At 36.5% G+C, this 21262-nt stretch overlaps 1 protein-coding gene across 1 annotated transcript; it reads right to left on the bottom strand.

Moving 5' to 3' along the window:
* Positions 1-111: 111 nt before the first annotated feature.
* LOC111804077 (DNA gyrase subunit B, chloroplastic/mitochondrial-like) lies at positions 112-16192 on the bottom strand. Its single transcript, XM_023688760.1, has 21 exons — positions 15990-16192; positions 15512-15665; positions 11821-11901; positions 11615-11728; positions 10997-11053; positions 10009-10110; positions 9568-9718; positions 9312-9388; positions 9008-9118; positions 8773-8843; positions 8317-8458; positions 7122-7220; positions 6871-6999; positions 6624-6738; positions 5801-5868; positions 4095-4208; positions 3900-4016; positions 3731-3784; positions 3503-3608; positions 1722-1852; positions 112-667 (listed from the first exon to the last, which is right to left on the bottom strand). Exons 1-21 carry the CDS (start codon positions 16145-16147, stop codon positions 599-601), a joined length of 2220 nt encoding a protein of 739 aa, XP_023544528.1. The 5' UTR covers positions 16148-16192; the 3' UTR covers positions 112-598.
* Between the last annotated feature and the right edge of the window lie 5070 nt (positions 16193-21262).

The raw sequence follows: 21262 nt of genomic DNA, 5'->3' as shown, positions 1-21262 counted from the left end.
ATATATGTCTTAGGAATCCTAAACTCTAGATTGATGTGAGTACGCTTCAAACTTATGCAGAGATCACGCAAGGATTGAACGGACTATAAAGATAATAATTGAGTGGTTAGATAGTCCAAGAACCCCGAATAAACTCTTATGGGTTAAGATAAACTCCTATAAATCGAGTGGTACAATTCGATACTTCAAACCAAACTTCGATAGTTCTTAGATAGCTAATGAGAAAACAGGGTCGTCTAAGTTGTCTAAATATGTGTAAAATTATACAACATCAGGGTGGGGCAAAAAGGAGAAACGCAGAATGGAGCCAAGCCAGAAACATCCAAAACTTGCTCCAACAACATTTCATGCATCAAAATGACATCTCAACTGTACCACCCTGAAGTCCCCTAAATTTTTCTCCTTCTATACAGACCAATGAGCACAGCACTCCCATGGTGTGGGCCCTGATTCAAAGCTATGTTCGTCTGCCGAACACCATCGACGACGATGTAAATCATGATGAATGCCAATTAGATAAATACTTCAACCAAGCAAGTTCCAAAGCTGACCATCCTGTTCCTACCCTTTTCTTGGATTAGAAGCTAATATCATATACTTATATATCTAGATGCCCGAGATCGATCATATTTGCAGATTTCTGAATAAGTTCCTTTCGGAAATCCACCTGGGAAAAAGAAAAACAAACCATATAAATTCACTGATTAGAACATAGATTTTTTTCGACTACGCCAGGTAAATTTTATGCTTGTAACCTCTTTAGAGGAAAAAGGAAAAGCCTACCCTTTTTGTAAGGGCCCTAGTTTGCTTAGACTAATTAGTGACGTCAGTCATGCATGCATTAATCACATATGCGGAAATTCATAATAAATACTTTTAAACTAAACTCATGGAAGTCAAGATAGATAATGATAGAGCAATATCATTGAATTTAATTAGTAGTTGTTAGGTGTTTTTAATGCAATTTGTTGTGTTCCAGAACTATGGACTATGAGACGCTACATCGGTTGGGGAGGAGAACGAAGCATTCTTTATAAGGGTGTAAAAATCTCTCCCAAGCAGACGCGTTTTCAAAGCCTTAAGGGGAAGCCCGAAAGAAAAAGTCCAAAGAGAACAATATTTGCTAGCGATGGGCTTGGACTGTTACAAATGGTATCAAAGCCAGATACCGGGCCATGTGTCAGCGAAGAGGCTAAGCCCCGAAGAGGAGTGGACATGAGGCAGTGTGCTAACAAGGACGAGGGGTGGATTGAGGGGTCCCACATCGATTGGAAAAGGGAACAAGTGCCAGTGAAGACACTGCACCCTGGGGTGGATTGTTGAGATCCCACATCAGTTGGGGAGGAGAACAAAGCATTCTTTATAAGCGTATGGAAACCTCTACCTAGCTGACGCGTTTTAAAAACCTTGCTAGCGGTGGGCTTGGGCTGTTACACTTTTCACCTAAACCTAGCGAATAACCGATGGGCATGGACAACAGACAAATACGATGTTAAAGGCAAAAAAAAAAACTATGGAGGCTTTGTTAAGTAAAAGAAATCGATGCTAATCTTCTCGAGTTTAAATGGATTGACCAGTATCTAATATACTTCTGTTGATATGGTTTCTTATTTGTCAATTGAGCAACTTTTAACGTGTAAGAAAATACCAAATTGATCCAAATGGTGCCTACTTCTGAACTGGATTGGAGTTAAGCAGTTGTGTGGGTATGAGCTACTTACTCGGACACCCATAAGAGATGAAAATACGACATTTGCTTCTGCTGCATCCTCAATTGCCAACTGCTTCAGCATCCTTTGTTCTGGGTCCATTGTTGTTTCCCATAGTTGGGCAGGCATCATCTCTCCCAAACCTGAAGTGGAAGAATATTTAGCGTACTTACAAAACCTGAATATTTTAAAAGCATACTAACATGGGAACTTTAGAGGGTGTACTAACTCACTATTATATAACAACAGCTTATTAGTATTAACATTATTTCATTACAGGAAAATATAACCTTCATCACAAAATGTGAAGTAAAAAAACAGCTAGATCAGTTTTACACGGCCTTAAAATTGGAGCGCCTTACAAAATTCCTTTTGTAACATCCCTTTCCCTCTTGTCCACTCTTTAGATTGGAGGATTTTGTTTGATCCCTCCCGTTTTGGCTTAGGGGTTCCTCACCCCCAAAGATCTTAGGTCACTTTTCTACAACAGCCCAAGCCCACCGCTAGCAGATATTGTCCTCTTTAGACTTTTCCTTTCGGGCTACTCCTCAAGGTTATAAAACTTGTCAGATAGGACGCTGGGCCCCGAAAGGGAAAGCCAAAGAGGACAATATCTGCTAGCAGTAGGCTTGGGCTGTTATAAATGGTATTAGAGCTAGACATTAGACCATGTGCCAGAAAGGAGGCTGAGCCCCGAAGGGGAGTGAACATGAGGCGGTGTGCCAACAAGGACACTGGGCCCCAAGGGTGAGGGTCCCACATCGATTGGAGAAGGAAACGAGTACTTGTGAGAACGTTGAGCCTCGAAAGGAGGTGGATTGTGAGATGCTAAATCGGTTAAGGAGGAAAACGAAACATTCTTTATAAGGGTGTGGAAACCTCTTCCTAGCAAAAGCATTTTAAAATTCTAAAAGAGAGTCCAAAAAGGACAATATCTACCAACGGTGGGCTTGAGCTTGGGCTTGGGCAGTTACATTTTCACTTTCTCTCTTCCAGAATTCCTAATCCTTTAAAAATAATAAATAAATAAACAAATAAATAATAAAAAATAAAATAAAATAAAAAAAACAAAAAACAAAACAGCCAGCGTAGTGGAAAAACTTTGTAAGTAGAGAATAAAATATTTGGATTTCCTTTGAGAAAATTTTCATTTTGTAGCTGCCCATTTGGTCCAAGCATTATCACCACTTATTGTAACTATATTATTTATACATTTTGCACCAATGGGAAGACAAGTCCTCGTAGAGAATATATGGGAGTGCTTTTAAAAGAAATAAGGTCAGCCAATGTATCTCACTTGAAGTACTTACAAATGACTTTGGTGTCTAGTTCTACTCTCTCAAGTACCTTTTGAAATGCTTTCAACCAAGCACTTGGGCCAAAAGCACTCTAGGAGTGCTTTTAACTTTTACCAAGAGTGTGAGATCCTATGGCCGTTGGGAGGAGAACAAAACATTCTTTATAAGGGTATAGAAACCTCTCCCTAACAGACGTGTTTTAAAAACCTTGAGAGGAAGCCCTAAAGGGAAAGCCAAAGAGGACAATATCTGCTAGCGGTGGGCTGGCAGTTACAGAAAGCATCTTTATTCTTATGGGTGATTTTAAGTATCTTTATTCTTACACCCAACCATGGTGATTTTAAGTGTGAGATGCCTAAAGCACCCTCAAACATTAGCATAACTCAACACAAAACAAGGATTAAAAGCCACCAAATGGTATGTATGATATCATGTAAAGAGGCAACGGATCCATCGAAGACATCAATGAGGTGGAATCAATACTACTTTGAATACCTTTGAACCTCTGAATATTATATGATGCATTTGAAGGGAAGGAACTTTGAAGCCTTTTTAGCTCCTTGTCATCATAGCAATAGTAAGCTTGCTTCCCCCTCTCAACCTGGTGATTTCCAAAAAAAAAAAAAAAAAAAAAAAAAAAAAAAAAAAANAGAAATTAACCACAAAAAGAACTAAAACTAAGCATGATTCTGCATCTCTGACCCATCAAGAGGGAAAGCGAACCTTGTAAAGAGGTGGAACTCCAATATAAATGCAACCTTCGTCAAACAAAGCTTTCTGTAATCAAGAACAAAACATCAAATTCGTTCTCGTTCCATTAAATTGTGCGTTTCAAGTTTGCTTTTGCATCTTACATGTCCCTAGCAATAAATCATAGTGACAATTACTGTACCTGATATCTAAAGAAAAATGTTAAGAGCAGAGTTCGGATATGAGCACCATCTACATCAGCATCCGTCAATATGATTATTTTATGATAACGAAGAGCCTCCTTTTTAAAATCTTCCCCCTGACGCCAAAAGTAAATGCAAAATCTAAGGAAAAAGTAATAATTTTAAACAATTTAAGGACAAAAAATATTATAAACCTTGACTCCAAGTCCAAGAGCAAGAATTAAATTCTGAATCTCTTCATTTTTGTACATTGCAGCCTCGTCTTTCCTCTCAATGTTTAAGATTTTTCCCCTCAAAGGGAGAATGGCCTGCATTGAGCATTTATAACAAATTAAGGACATCATGCAAGTACATTCATTTTTGTATTATTAAGCATGCAAGTACTTAACTATAGATTGTACGATAAACATTCGTACAATCCTGATTTCGCTGATTAAAAATGAAAAAACTGAAGTGACTAAAGGACTGGAGTACTATAAAAAGGAAAAGGACAAAATATACGGTATAAAAATAATATGTATCCATTTTTTAAGAATATTACATCACGTGTAGGTTAGGACATGCAGAATTGTCAAGAATATTAAAAATAAAACATAATCGGGTTCCTTAAACCCCTTCACCCTATTGTATGCATAGCTACTTTTTCAACAAACTCCGTAGTTGATCACTGAGTATGCTCTTTTAGTATCCTAATAACAACTCTAATATTTTTCCGGCCCAAGCCCACCGCTAGCAGATATTATCCTCTTTGGACTTTTCCTTTCGAGTTTCCCCCCAAGGTTTTTAAAACGCATCTGCTAGGGAGAGGTTTCTACACCTTTATAAAGAATGCTTTGTTCTCTCCAACCGATGTGGGATCTCACATAAACCTTACACCGCCCCAAAAAGTACTTTGTCCTCAGAGATGTAGTTGATCAACCAATTATCATGAAGAGAAGGCACAAAAATAAAATTATCTACTTTTTTTCCCTTCTATTTTCTTTCTCCCTATATTATCAAAAACTTCGAATTCAGACCCATTCAAAATCTAAACCACTCACAACAAATTAGGATATGGAAAGAAAACCATAGGTCAAATTATTAGTTTTTAACTTTTTTAATAAGAAACAAAAGAATACATATGGCTGAGAAGATTATACAAAAGGGAAAATGAGATATTCCCACGTAGCGAAAGGGTAACAAAAAAGACTCCCACATGGCTGCAATATGAACAAGATCATAATTACAAAAAGATCTAGAGAAAGAACACCAAATGGAGGAGTCTAATTGACTCCTATAACTCATTAATGTCGCATACTAACTCCTATAATAATTCAGCCATCTCCTTTGAAGCAGATCCCCTGGCATTAATTTTTCTTTGGACAAAAACCCACAATAAAATCTTCACCTTCTTTGACACCTTAGCTTTCAAGATGGCCTTAGTCATCTCAATCGATAAAGGGCCATGTTTCAACACAGGAATTAAGGAATACACCATGAAGCAACCATCATTTTGGAGAGACCATGATGTAGAATCTTAACTTTTGGACGGCTTAATTGATAAGGACAAATTTCTTCTAATTGATTTAGAATCTTAACCATCATTTTGGAAAGACCAACACATTTTATAAAGACAACTATTCCAGAGCTTCCTCATCAGTCAAATTTCTTCTAATAGGAAAACCCAATTGCTGGAGGATTCAGACCAACATTGATAAACCAACTCTCTTTAGAAGTTGTGATATTATAGATCCTCGGGAAAGAGAACTTGAGTGCTCTGTTTTTAGGCCTTCCTCATTTAAAATCAATTCTTTTCACATTATTTTGAAAAAAAGAGAAAAAAAAAAAAAAGGAAGAAGAAGAAACTATCCTAATATTTGGGATTTACAAAGCAAACCAATCATTAGCAATCAGAGCATACCTGGAAGCGCCTATCACGGCCCTGTTTTGCACTTCCACCTGCAGAGTCTCCCTCAACAATGAAAATTTCTGCGGCAGAGGAGGAAAAATGAGATTAAAGAAAAATATATTTCTCAAAAAAAGGAAAAAAGAATAAAATGCACTCATAATGCGAACATTTCCAAGAAAATTTTCAATATTTTTTAGTCTATGACAAGTTCGACAACTGCTTTTTTTTTTTTTTTTTTAAANTCAACTTGCATACTCAACTTAGGAACAACATTTGACCGACAACATTTGTTATCAAGAAAATTCATAGAATATTAAATACTAAGTAAGTAACCACCATAGCCTAAACTCATTCTCTTTAAACCATCTATTTTTACCTTGATACTAAATGACCATTAGGCCAACCATGGCGATATTGGATACTCAAATTATGATTAAGTGCCTACATTGAAGATGCTTTTTTCCCGAGAGAATGGAACACGAGACTTCAGATATATATATATATATATATAGAATGAATATTTAGATATGTTATATTATAACCATCTTAAATTCCAGAGTGGGTTGGTGAGGGTGCCTAATGGCCTCTAACTATGGTGAAGGTCTCACTGGGAGAGTTGCTATGTTACAAATAACTGGAAAAGTTGGGCAGTAAACCAATTGACTTTAGACAATATTTGACTAGACTAAAGCCAGTAAAATACTATTAAGTAATCTCCATGCTATAAAGCCTAGATGAAACTGGAAATTCCATACATATCAATGGAATTCTTATAGAAAATATTACATCAATGGAAACTTGTTTCTCTATTTCCATCCAAGCGTAAGCTCAATACCTGAGTCCTCAGGATCAGTTGATGAGCAATCAGCTAATTTGCCGGGAAGTGATGATGAACGCAAGACACTTTTTTGTCTCACAAGCTCCCTTGCCCTCTTAGCAGCCAGAGCTGCCTGAAAATAAGAATAATAAGAAGAAAATAATTACTTCAAGTTAAGAGGAATGACAAAATGGAATCCCACAATTAGAGCACTTTTGAAAGGAATGAATCATGCATACAACTTCGTTGTCTTACAGAAAATCACCTTGAGAGCATTTAAAGATTTTGAAAGGATTAAATCAAGGACATCAGGGTGCAACTCCAGGTATTCAGTTAGGTACTCCTGTATAGATTGCTCAACTACTTTTCGCACTTCAGGATTTCCCAACCTTGTCTTTTAGGAATAGACAAAAAAGTAAGACACACATTATAGAGGAGAAAGCATAGATAATAGCAGTATAAACTGGCCCAGAGATCAAAATTAAAATTCATATTGACATCATTTTGGAAGGGTACCTTAGTCTGTCCTTCAAACTCTGGATTTTGGACCCTCACAGAGACAACACAGGTTAATCCCTCCCTAACATGTTCACCACTTAAGCTGATATCCTTGTCCTGGAAGAAATACATAATTGTGTTTAGTTTATTTCCTTCTATTAATAATTCTTTAGTTGGACTATAAGAAAATCAAATATTCTTGTCGCACCTCACATGACAAGAGAATGAGGGTGTGTGCGCATTTGAAAATAATCAATTAATGCCAAAAAAGCTACAAAACGAGGAAGATTAAATATATTCACCCTAGACCATATAGTTGGTTAGAACCAAAATAATAATAATCATAACTTCCATAATAATTAGAGGTAGCAGCCCAAAAAGTAACATGGAAGCTAATATGATTCTACACTGGCCTATCCTCCTTCCCATCAGAAAAATATATGGCCTCCTTCGTTTCACTTACGCTAAAGGATGATAGAGATTAGTCCTCAGCATTTCAGCATTTCCTTTCGAATGATGACCATAAGCTTGCCACACAAGAAGTCTCCAAGATTTTTGGAGCACAAACATAGAACTAGGATTCCTCTTCTGGATTTTAAATATAAGATTTCCATGACACAAACAAATTTTGCATGAGATTGCAAAGTACATTCTGGTTCAAGGACTCATAGAGGCATATAATAAAAATATTTAACCCTGTTTAGAAATATCACATCAAGTTTCTGTTCTGTATGACCATATAGACCACAACTCTTTTTTTTATGAGAAACACAGTTTTACCATGTATGAAGCTACAAAAGAATGGGGCAGAGGAGAGAGTTCCATCTTGAAGACAATTGGGTACCAGAACAAAACCCAATTGACACAAAAAGAAGCCTGGTTATGGAAGGACCCTACGGTTATTAGAAAGATAATTTAATTACCTTTTATTTTCCATTTTTTATGATACCTAGGAATGGGGGGTTTGGGCATTTGGTAGGAAGTAGGAAGGAGAGAGCAAGGAAAAGAAGAAGATTTTTCTGAATAAAGCAGAAAAGTAATTTACTCCATCTTTGTATTTGACCACAAGAATCCAGAACATGAAGCAGCCATAAAGTTAATGCAAAATATGCCATTATCGAGCAAAGGTTATATTCAAATCTCTGACCATGTAAATGAGCAATACACGTACAAACACATTATGAACTAGATAAAACTCTGGAAACAATACCACCTTAATAATCTTTGATTTCTTTCCAAGATTATTTAGAGTTCTCGTCAATGAAGCCTTCATCCCATCTATATGGGTGCCACCATCAATAGTCCGTATGCTATTAGCATATCCCAGAATTGTGTCTGAATATGCATCTGCACACCTAGTAAACAATCAACAAGGCAGACAATATTAAGATTCTTGCCAAATAAGTGTTAGTTGCCGTATGATTCTTATCATCTCATGCTATGACTGGCAATCAAAATTCACAATTCTGACTTTGCAAAGCCCTGATAGTCCAATAACCAGGTAAGAATCAAATCGCAACAGTTGAAAAAAAAAAATTAACATATTTCTAGTATGGAGATTTTCAATCAATCAGGCATTGAGAGTAATAGTTTCACGGATTCTCATTGTTCACACAAAATAATAGAAGATTTGAGAAAATCCAGTGAACACCAAGATTAAATGACATACCATTGAAGTGCAATATCAATGGCTACTCCATCCGTTTCTTTTCTGAAACCAAATACATCATGAAGTGGTTTCTGGAGAAACGAAAATGAGCATTAGCAGTGATTATAGTTGGCTTTATAATGTATAGTGTATGAAACATGAAATGAAAATTAGGGAAGACCTGTGACAAGAACTGAAGAAAAAATTAAAAAAATAAAAATAAGAAGACAAAGGGAAGAACAATAAGATGATATACTTTATCACTGTTCAACCATGCCACATATTCAACCAAGCCACCAGCATAGCAGTATTCATTGTATTGGTTCTTCTCCACATCATCATCTTCCTTTGTAAGGGTTATAGTCAACTGCAAGGGTTCATATCACAGGGGTGGTAAGTCATACATTGTTTCAGAGGCTTCCAACATGTAATAGAAACCAATAAGCTATCTCCTGCCACATATGCTTGGTCGATGATTTTCCAGAAAACAGAAAAGGCTGACTAGTATCAAGGAAGGCATCATTTTATATAAATAAAAACAAAAAAAATACAAAAAGTACCTTGGGGTTTAGAAAAGCTAGCTCCCTAATTCGTCCAGATATTGTGTTGTAGTCAAATTGTATTACAGTAGTAAAGACTGGATAAAATTACAAGGAACACGTGAATTAAAGTCGAAAGAAAGACCAACAAGAAAAATTCTTATGCTTGGTAAATAATTGAAAATTAAATCAACATTGTTAAACGCTAACCAAAAGAAAAATATAAATTAACATAATAACAACAGAAATATTTCAGACCATGATGGTCAAGTAAAACCTTCTTTGTCGGGCCAAAATCTGATGCGAGTTCCTTGATGATCTTTCAACTCATTTGAAGGAACATGGCATGTTAGAGTGGTTGCCGGCTTTCCACGGGAATACTTTTGGTGGAACTCCTTCCCATCACGCCAAATACAAACTTCCAACGACTGCAAAGCAAGTAAAAATTCGTCATTTTAAAGTAACTACTAACAGGAAGTCGAAACTCTCAACCACCCTTCAATTTCTATCTGTTCAGGCACCAATGGTGACATGAGTTTTATGCACAGATTATTTCAAGTTATTTGTTTGTTCATTGTTGTCTCACCAGTAAAAGGAGATTGAAGCTGCCGGTTATATACCGATGAATATAGAAAGGAGAAACTACAAGTTATAGTCTAACCATGCATCCAAGAGTTTAATTTCAGACAAAACTCTATAAAATGGATTACAGACAAACCTCAGACAAGGCATTAACCACGGACAGACCCACGCCATGTAGTCCACCTGAGACACTGTAGCCACTGCTGGAACCACCAAACTTGCCACCTGCATGTAATACCTGTACAATTCAATAGCAGATCAGTCTCGCCACCTTGGTAGGATTACAAAGGAAAAATTGCTCGTGCTCACAGTTGTTAGAAATAGCAACTTCATTAAAACCTGGTTAACTGCCATGGCAGCAGTACAGCCACAGAATGCAAAAATAAAATCAGATTGCAAAGTAGAAAAGGAACAGGGTCATGATCCAAACAACGATTATTGAAAGATTTCTTTTTGTATGGGTATTTGAAAGCACCATAAACAAAGTTGAATATTAAAACTATATGAAGTATGTGAGGGTGCACTCTTTATTATGATGCTCTCTTTATAACGATTTTTGTATTACGATTTTGTAGAAGTTTATCCCAATTAGGAATCCTTGTGTAATCTCCATGGTGTGTGGGGATAGCATCTCCTTTTTTCTATTCTTGTATATATAAAATATACAAGTCGTTTCCTATGAAAACAAAACCATCTAAATTCATAAACATATATGATTACAATAACCTTAAAATTTGAATCCTTTTGTATTTTTTTGACGAAAACTTGGATTCTATTCAAATGAAAAACCTAAAATCATTTTCAAAATTAAGGTGCTGTTTCAGTTCGTTACTTGGTATTTTATTATTAAAAGAATTATCATTCAGTAACATTTTAGGGCCGATAGTTCATTGTTGTTTTAGAAAAAAATAAATGCTATTTGCAAATCAAACATGAAGTATGCACAAAATTACTCTGCTCCCTTTTCTCATGCTTTTTACCCAGAAAACTACTTATAAATTTTAAGTTGTATGAATCATAGGACAATATTCCACCTTTTATTGTTCCAAGAATACACAATTAATACATGCAAGCAAAAACTATTCCATGGTAACTCGAGCAAGATGTTGTTCATGAAGCAATACCGTCAACACAGTCTCCAAGGAAGATTTCTTCGTAGCAGGATGCAAATCAGTAGGGATCTGCAACATATAATTCAAAAGTTTACACAGGAAAAAGTAACTACAATGTTCACAACAGTTACATATTATTAACTTGAAAACATTCGTCCAAAAGCAGCATTTCAATCTTAATAGCACATTCTGCATGAAGCCAAAAGTTAAATTTCTAAATTATTATAATTATTAAAAAAAAAAAAACATTTCCTTCTACAGATATGCATTCAGTAAAACCTTATTAAAAAACTCCTCTTCTTTTTGTAGCATTGATTGGCTTGGAAGTGATTATCCTCTCTTTTTCTATTAATTTATTATATCACTGAAATGATAGTATGTTTCTCATAAAAAAATAAAAAAAGTAATCCTGCAAACTAGAAAAAGATTATAGTGAAACAAATCATACAATTTTGAGTATCAAGATTGTGAATAAACTAAATCAAAATTTAAGAAAAATGTTAAACACCTATTATAATGATTACAATTTGAAGAACACTGTTCAAGTTAATAGGAATATGAATTGAATGCAGTAATCTGAGCTTTATGCTGTCAAGCTGAAAAGAATTGAGATAAAATGATAAATCATACCCCACGTCCATTGTCAGTGATGCTCACAGAATTATCTGCATGCAAGACAACATCTATCTTTGAGGCAAAACCAGCTTGAGCCTCATCAACAGCGTTATCCAATATTTCATAGACCTGCCAAGATCAATAAAGACATCTCATCAAACTTTTACTATTCTCTGTTGGGGGTGGATTTTCTCCATGTTAGAATTAGAAAAGTCAAATACCAAATGATGCAGTCCACGAGGTCCCGTGCTCCCAATATACATTCCAGGCCTCTTTCTTACAGGATCTAAGCCTTCCAGTACCTAAAAATTTCAAGCAACCAGCAAGAACCAAGATCAGAATCAGGAAGTATGCACCACAAACACTTAACCAGGAAACAAATCCTAGATTATGCTTCGGTAACAATGTCTCCTTCATATGCACTTATACATGTATTTACTTCAAAGACTAAGAGTTTTTATCCTTACAATGTTCAACCCAATGGTTGGCTAACGGAAGAGGAAATTTCAACCGATCTGTTGGTTCAAAATTCCAGCAATGGTCGTAGAATTTTAGCTTTCAATGCTATCTAACAGTGGAAGTGTTAAATACATCTTTTTGAAATATCCTTTCACTTAAATGTGTTGTGGCAAAGCCTTCTTTAGAACAAACCCTATTGCTGAGAACCATTGTGAATTGGCCTAAGAACCCATTGGTTATGCAAACTCCTAGCACACTAATACTAAACTCTACAAGTCAATGTGATTCAAATCAAGGGACTTAAGTTAGGTACAGACTATCTCTTAGGTTAAAACCTTGAAATATTGAAACACTTAAGTTTGATGATCAATCAACTTTAAATGTCTTTTGAGCATGCAAAACTAAACACAAAATTGCATAAAGGGAGCTCAAAAATCTTAAAGTACATATGTTTGTTTCTGAAAAAGCATTATAAAAACAGGGGAACTAAATGCTCTATCATATACAATAAGAAAATTGGATATCAATTAAAAAAGGGAAAAAAATCAATGTTTTGGAAAGCATGGCTTTTCAAGCATGCATCTCAACGCCCCACAATAAAGTATATTCTCCAAAGACCATCATCTCAATAAGCAACATTTTTCTGTTGTGTGCATCAGAACAACTAAATAAATAACGAACAAAGTTTCTATTGAACTTCACATTTAGTGAACTCCAAAAAAAAAAATGGATAAAAGGCCACGATTACATGTAAACTAAAGAAATAGTTTCCATTAAAGAGCATGAGGAAGTCTAAAGATCGTACTTTCAAACGGTAACAAGTGTCATCCAGACTTCTGAAAAAATAGCCTACAACTATTTTAGGCTGCAGCATTTGATAAGCTGAATATTGACATGGAAGGGATTGAAAGTTCAGCCTTCTTGGCATGCAACAATGGATCTCTCCCTCAAATCTACATAGGTTTGCTTCCTAGGGAAGGTTCTCCATCCTTTCTTTTTGGTATCTGATACCATTTGAAGCAAGCTCACTAAATTGGTGACGCTTCCCTATTTCAAAAAGGGAAAGACTTACCTTGATAAATTAGGTATCACTAAATCATTAGACTTACTGGGCATTGGCTTCAACATAATAGGCAGGTCAAGGATATCTTCTCTCTAAAGAATCATGATATTGGTAGAGAATTCGTTCAAGTGAGATGTTCGACATTCATCCATCCATATGTAACCTCCGCTTCCGTCTTGATACATAGTTGACCCTTCTAACCATTGGTTCCAAGATAACAACCAAAGACTAAAGATCGGTCCTAGTAAGATCACAGTGAGACATCTATGCATGAGGCAGCCATTGTTGACGCCCCATTCCAAAAAATTGCAAGCAATACTATCAAAGAACCATACCTTCCTAAATTTTTGTCTTTTCAGACATAAAGGAAATGAGACCCTAAAAAGCCCTTCATTAACACTTTAGCAGGTGGGATTGAAGGGAGGTTTACATACAACCAAGGAAAAGTGACTTATGATTGAATCTTTAAGGCATGTTTATTATATGGTAGATCCAAGTCCATGGCAGGTTTCAAGTTCACAAGAAGCTTTGGCAACCACCATAGGAGGTGTGATGTACATGCATTCATTTCATGAAAGGAAACGACAATGATGGTGGTAGTCACCATAACATTTGGGCCAAGGTTGCAGACTCTCCACTTCAAGGGGTTTCGGCATAGGTGATTTCAATCAAAAGAAGGCTTTATTTTTAAAAGGGCTAGAGATATTCTCATGGGGACAAGTCTTTGTGGAAAGGCATTATCATAAGCAATTACAGTAGGCAAACACTAAATGGACCCCATTCAGGCAAGTAGCAACCCATGGAAGGACATTATCAAAGAAAAAAACTTTTCGAGGAAAATTCCAATTTCACTTCAAGAATTGAAGGAAAAAAAGATTTTGGCAAGATAACTGGCCTCACATTTCTTTTCCTTTTCCTAATGCTATTGCAAGTCTATGTTCTAAGTCTCTTTGGGTCACAGAAACTAGTTGGCCTTGAGCTTGGGATCTTAAGCTTAGAAGACAACTTCTGGGCAAGGCAGTGGAAGAATGGCCTAATCTAACATCCTTACTTTGAAATATGTTTCCACGTAAAGCAAGCAGATGGTATTATTTGGATCCCCAACCCATCTAGGTCTTTCTCGGTCAAATTGGGGAGCATAATTCTTCCATCTATGATTTCTTATTTGGATCAGCAGCTTAGCAAAATGATATGGAAAGGCAGCAGTCCTTTGGAAACAACTTTTTTTCCATTTGTTCTTATCTCCTGATAATTGTCTAATATGCAGAGGTGGTATAGAATCTATCGACCAATTCTTCCTTCATTGCTCTACGCTTTCAAAGGTTGGCAATACACCTTCGACTGTTTTGATCTTGTCCATCCTAAGAGTGTGGAAGATGGTTTGCTCAAATTTAAAGATGAAGACAAATATTTATGGACAACCACATGAGAGCTCTACTTTGGCTCCTTCAAAAATTGAGAATTCAAGGTCATTCTCAAATAAGTTAAATTTTTTTATAAATTGCTGAGACTTCATTATACAGTCTTAAATTTGAGTGCCCTCCATAAATCTTTTCGTAATAGCCCATATTTTCTTCACACCTTAGATTGGAGGCCTTGTGTCTGATTCCTTCTCCATAGGCTTAGGAATCCCTCTCCCTAAGATCTTAGGTTGTTTCTCTTTTTTCTGGTATATATATTTTTGTTTCTCATAAAAAAAAAAAAAAAAAAAAAAAAAAAAAAAAAAAAAANAAAAAAGAAAAAAAAAACAAAAAAAACAAAACAAAACAATAACAGTCTGCAGCTGAATTTGTCCAACTAATTTTTCCACCCCACACAATATCTGTACTATAAAATACTTACGATATGAAGTAAACTTTCCATTGGTATGCCAACATGTCTGTAGTGGAAAAGGTTTGACAACAATTGAGAGAAATGCTTTAATTATTTTCAAAATGTCATTCAACTATCGAGAAAATATTGAAAATATCAAGATAAAAGTAAATTATAACAATTTATAATATACATAAGAACTACTCTTAACTTTTATTGATTAGTTCAAACATTTTTACAAGCCCATGTAATTTTCATGATTTAATATGAGTGCCCATTATCGTTAACATTTCAACAGTATATTCATAAATTTAAATTGCAATTTAACTCGTTGATTCAAGCCCAAGGCTTAATCAAAAAATCCTTTAAAAGATTCCAAAAATCAGGAAGGAAGAGGAGTGATGAGCATAGCTATGATCAATGCCTTTTACGAAATATGATGCTTAACAAATAATATAAATTGGAAGTTACATGTGCATATGTTCATCTTTTGCATGAACCCAATAACAAATGTTAACACAATAACACATCAAACGTAAAAACATTTGACTCAGAATTTGAAATTCCCAATTACTTGCCTGAATTTGCTCTGACCCATAAGCCTTCAAACTCTCACTTCCCGGCGATGTTTTAGTAGCAGCACTTGATGACATGGAAGCCTTCGCAGAGACTACTACATTTTGTGCCAGCCGCAAGCTAGTGGGAATCTTCCTCGCTCGAAATCTCGTCCCACTGGCTCCATTAAAATGACAAAGATTAAGAAAAAATTCAAATAAAATAAAATAAAGCAAAAGCATTGTTGACCGCGCAAAACTATTCAAGAAAACCAAAACCAAGAGCCAAAATAATCACATTAGCACGTCTGATTACTAAGGCCATTAAAATGCAGTTCAAAGCTAACACCTCAAATCACAACACACCCAAAACACCAAAACAGAACGAGACTCAATCCATTATCTTAAAATGTAAACACCGCAACATGAGAAAAACATAAAGAAACACATTCTGAACATTCCTGCATATTATCCAACGAAAAGCAGAGTAAAGAGGAAGAACCTGAACTCAAGGAAACTGAAGGAAGGAGCTCGAGAGGCGGCGGAAGTAAGAGAGCGGAGGTGAATAGAGGAAGGGAAGAGGGAGGTTGATGAAGCCATGAGGCGAAGGTGAAGATAAGGAGGAGTTTTAAGAAGAAGAAGAAGATTGCGAAGCGCCATGAAAGGTCTTTTTGTGCTGAAAAATGGAGGGAGGTCTGAGGTTGGGGTTTTGGCTGATGAGAACTACAGGAGGATAAACCCCTTTTGTATCGGCTAATTGGGCTTCACATAATGGGCTTCACATAATGGGCTTCACATAATGGGCTTCACATAATGGGCTTCAAATTTATCCGGCCCAAAATAAGCCCAAAACATTTTGGGATAACGGGTAAGTTTTGTAAAAATATTTTAAAAAATCTTTATTATTAATACTATATTTAAAAAATACTCGAGTACCATTAACACAATTTACCTTTATAAATAAAAGTTAAAAAAAAAATTTACCTGCAAGACAAAAACTGTTATACAAACATTTTTAATGTTATTTTTTGAACGTGATATATCGTAAATGTATTTTTAAATTTTTTATAAAAAGATTAAAAGTATTTTTGAAGTTTAAAAAAAATATTAAAAATAATTTTAAAAGTTCTTTTTTAAACCATATTTGAGTTTTTTTTTTTTTTTTTTTNTTTTATTAGACGGTTCAAAGTTTAAAGGTATTTATTAATTTAGCCTATTTGTAATTAATTGAAATTATAGTGATGGAAATTGTAATGAAGCCGCTACTACATGCATGTTAAGATTGCTAATTCGAAAAATCATTCGAATTTAAATATTGTCATGAACTTAAACGTTCACAAAATTCATTTAAAATTGAAAAATAACGTCAAAGAAATAGTGTAACTAAAAATAGGACAAAAACGACCTCTCCTGTCAAATTTTAAACCAATGCAGATGCCCCCATCACGTATCTTGACTCTTCTTTCATAGCCTCCATGGTTGACGTCATCGTGGGTTGAGTATTTAAAAATATTCAGTAAGTTAGTCAAACTGTTGGGATCGAAAAATGTAATTGCATGTCATCATAGTCAATGGTGGGACCTATCTTTTTGTGACTGTTCCTTGGGCTCTACTTTCTTTTTCTTGGATGTGTAGTGCTCATCTACACACGATTTCATGCACGTATGCATGAATCTACTAGATGGGCTTATATACGTACCCCTAAACCTGACTATGGGCTAGTGCACGCTCAAGCTACTGAAAATCAATGGAAGGGAAGGAGTGTGTGTCACATCATGGTGTAGCGCCTGTATAAAAAAGATATTGAAGAAGTATCTCATACTTGTAACATTTATTATGCATGAGGGGTCGGGAATAAACACTTCATTTGTAAAGCAAAAGTATTGGAATCAACTTTGAATTTATTTACAATTAAACCAAACTAAGGTTTAAGCAAATTTACGCTCCAATTCCTCTATCGGTTAAATTCTTCTATAAAGTCGGGTTGAATCTCCTTCGTATGGTCCTTATTTTAATATTTAATATATAAAATGTTTAATATATTAAATATTTTTCTCCATTTATATTTAATATATATATATTAAAAAGTGATGTGAACCTTTCAAATTAAATATATATTTTTCGGTTTGTATTTAATAATTTAACCTATTAAATATTAATTTGAATACTTCAAATTAAATATATCTCTCATCATTCAGACTTTTAGTCGGATGATGATCACTTCTCTAGAGTCCATGAAACGATGTACGCACTCAATAATGTTTATGTTATTTTAAACAAGTATATTAATGGTCTTGGGATCTTGATTTCCATGTTAAACCTAGTTTTAATATAGATTTCGTTGATGGAGTTGCCGTTAGTATTTTCATGTTGTCTTGTCATGGCCATGCTTGTCCAAGACGTGTTACCTATAGCGGAATGTCGGATGTCTTGATCATGTTTGTCCGAAACATGTTGTCTAGATAGACCTTTACTATTTCATGCAGTGTCAATAAGCCCGTTCTAAATACTTTCTTACTCACTTTCATGTTAGATAGACCTGTATTATTTCATGTTGTGTTAATACGAGATATATGATCGGTCACCAAAATCATGTCTACATCCAAGGGCTAAAATGCCTCATAATGCACTATAAGGGATATGACTAGTTGTCAATTTTTCTATATCCACTGTTGTTGCCTACTCATTTTTAGCTTATACAATTACTTTCTTTAAAATTGTTTTAAGCATATTTTCTTGCTCATGTTTTCTAAAACACTACTCTAAAAAGTGACCCGAAACTCGAGCATGCTCGATTATCCACAAACTACTAATTTCACACCGCTGACATGTTCACTGAATTAGAACAAGTGTCCACAATGTCGCACAATTGCTATCCCACAACCATACATTTGTTTTTATCTCCTCTAGAGTAATTTCTCGTTGATTAGAGAGTGAAGTAGATAGATTCACATGATTGAAATCACTTACACTCGAGTACTCTGTATCGAACAAGTCTCCACCACGTCGTTACATTTCTATTTCTGAAAATAGATGAAAATATTATTTCGAAACAAATTAAGAATTTGAGCGTTAAAAGTATACCCTAAAGTTTAGAAGCATTTGGTATAAAATAATGAATGGAAATAATAAGGATAATTCTACAAAAGATTCTAGTGAACCCACAAACGTCCATTTTGTTCCCAAATAAATGATTGGAATCAGAGTGACAGTGAATAAATGGGAGAGTTTTGGATAACAATCATGAACTTTAAAGCATCATTATCAAATACAACTTCCAATCTTTCTTTGCAGCTAACAGTTTTCACCCAAATCACATCACCATTTTCTTAAAGAAACTTTTGTACTCCAAAAGCACTGTATAGATATGTTTTTCTTTTAACTTATTTGGAGCAATAAACAAAAGCATCATCAAACCTATGCACAGCTTAGAGCAAAAGACAACGATATTTTGTCTTGGTTTCACAACGACGAAAAACAAACAAACAACGTTGTTAAGAAGCAACATGTTTTGACAAAACATGTTGGTTGGAGAGGAGAATGAAGTATTTTTTATAAGGATGTGGAAACCTCTACCAAGTAGACGCGTTTTTAAAACCGTGAGGTTGATGGTGATATGTAACGGGCTAAAGCGGACAATATCTACTAGTGGTGGGCTTGGGCTCTTTACAAATGGTATGAGAGCTAGACACCGGTCAGTGTGCTAGAGAGGATGCTGTGTGACACAATCGCACTTTCGAAGGCAGCGGACTAGCGATTGTGCGGCACTCACTTCCCAGCGACAAGTGAGTTAAGCCAATTTGTTCTTGCGTCGCCTACGGCCAAGCGACGTACGATCGAGCCTCTAGCCTCGGTTTTAAAAGAAGGTTTTAGAAAACGAGGAGAGAGCGAGATTTTTGAAAGAGAGATTTTAGAAAGAGACGTTATATAAGCAAGCAAGAGAAAGATAACAACGGCTTAGCATATATAACCTTGGGTAGGGAGAAGTTGACGACTAGTCATATCCCCCTATAGTACATTCTGGGCCATTTTAGTTCTGGCAGGCCTAGACATGATTTTCTTGAGGTGTCATACGCTCTAGAATTACAAAGGGAAAAACACTAGAATGAAAAGACATGACAAGGGTTTGGCTTGTCATGGGCATGCGGCCATGGGCAACAGGCCCTGGACAGGCATGACCGTGACATCCTCCCCCACCTAATTGGTTGACGTCCCCGTCAACCGACTACTTTCATACCTTGCGATGTGGGTGGCGGCGGAGTTCAGATCTTCGGCGCGTTCCCAGCTTGTTTCCTCTGTAGGGAGATTCTTCCATTTGACAAGGAATTCACGAATCGTCCGTACAGGTCTTCCTATCTTCCTAACCCTGTCGGCTAGGATCTCTTCCACTTCCTTTGTCTCTTTTTGTTTCAGATCGATGCTCGGTCTTGTGGTTGTATTTCGATGGTCGTCGTCTGGATCAGGGTGATAGGGCTTCAAGTTGCTCACATGAATGACGGGGTGAATTTTCATCCATGCGGGGAGTGCAACTCGGTAGGAGGTAGCCCCAATCTTTTTAAGGACTTCAACCGGGCCTTCGTATTTACGAACTAATCTCTGGTCCTTTCGGCTACGAAATCTGATCTGTTCTGGTCTCAGCTTGATAAGGACTTGATCTCCTGCACGGAAATGAAGGGGGCGACGCTTCTTGTCCGCCCATTTCTTCATATGCTTGGAAGCCTTCTCTAAATATGCTCGGGCTATATCTGTCGTCTGCTTCCATTCTCTTGTAAAGTTGTGAGCTTGAGGGTTTTTTCCTGCATAAGGATGATCAATAATATGGGGTAAGGCCGGTTGTCGTCCACTTACAATTTCAAAGGGACTCTTCCCTGTAGACGAGCTTGTTTGACAATTGAAGCAAAATTGGGCGACATCTAACAATTGTATCCAGTTCTTTTGGCGAGCGTCGACGAAGTGACGTAAGTATTCTTCGAGCAAGCAGTTGAACCGTTCTGTCTGTCCATCGGTTTGAGGGTGATAACTCGAGGAGATGTTCAAGGTTGTTCCCAAGAAAGCGAATAACTCAGTCCAGAATGTCCCAATGAATCTGCCATCCCTATCACTGATGATGCTCGACGGAATGCCCCATAACTTTACAACGTGTTTGAAAAACAGTTGGGCTGTGAGTTCCGCCGAACATAATTTGGGAGTGGGGATGAACGTCGCATATTTTGAGAACCGGTCCACAATAACCAAGATGGCGTCATATTCCCCGACTTTTGGGAGGTGTGTTATGAAGTCCAGAGATACACTTTCCCAGGGTCGTGTTGGCACAGGTAGAGGTTCCAAGAGTCCAGAGACTTTGGCTTTCTCGACCTTATCCTGTTGGCAGATGAGGCACGTCTTGGTGTATTGCATGATGTCGTCTCGCATGTTCGGCCAGAAGTACCCCTTCTTTATTAGGGCGTATGTTCTTTGCCATCCCGGGTGTCCGGCCCATAAGGTGTCGTGACATTCTTGAATGAGCTTCTTCCTCAGTTCTCCCGTTCTTGGGACGTACAATCTGTTTCCTTTGGTTATCAGGAGGTCCCCCTCAACCCAAAACTGCCGTGTCTTTCCAGCCTTAGCTAGTTCGACAACGGCTTTGGCCGATGGGTCTTTGTGTAAATGTTCCTTGATGATGTCGCGCATCGATCCATCGATCTTACTTGAATGAATATGGGCTAACATGCACAGGGCCGCATGTTCGCCCTTCCGACTCAGCGCGTCGGCTGCTTGATTACTCTTTCCCGCTTT

The sequence above is a fragment of the Cucurbita pepo genome, chromosome LG10, assembly GCF_002806865.2.
Source record: "Cucurbita pepo subsp. pepo cultivar mu-cu-16 chromosome LG10, ASM280686v2, whole genome shotgun sequence".
NCBI classification, from domain to species: domain Eukaryota; kingdom Viridiplantae; phylum Streptophyta; class Magnoliopsida; order Cucurbitales; family Cucurbitaceae; genus Cucurbita; species Cucurbita pepo.
This window is presented reverse-complemented; position numbering and strand designations above follow the sequence as displayed.

Excerpts from the sequence above, each read along its gene's own strand:
- LOC111804077 (XM_023688760.1), bottom strand. The coding sequence starts at position 16,147 with ATGGCGCTTCGCAATCTTCTTCTTCTTCTTAAAACTCCTCCTTATCTT. Across the intron at positions 9,119-9,311 it reads TAGCTTTTCTAAACCCCAAG|TTGACTATAACCCTTACAAA; the intron begins GTACTTTTTGTA and ends GAACCCTTGCAG. Across the intron at positions 4,209-5,800 it reads GCCGTGATAGGCGCTTCCAG|GCCATTCTCCCTTTGAGGGG; the intron begins GTATGCTCTGAT and ends TGCTCAATGCAG.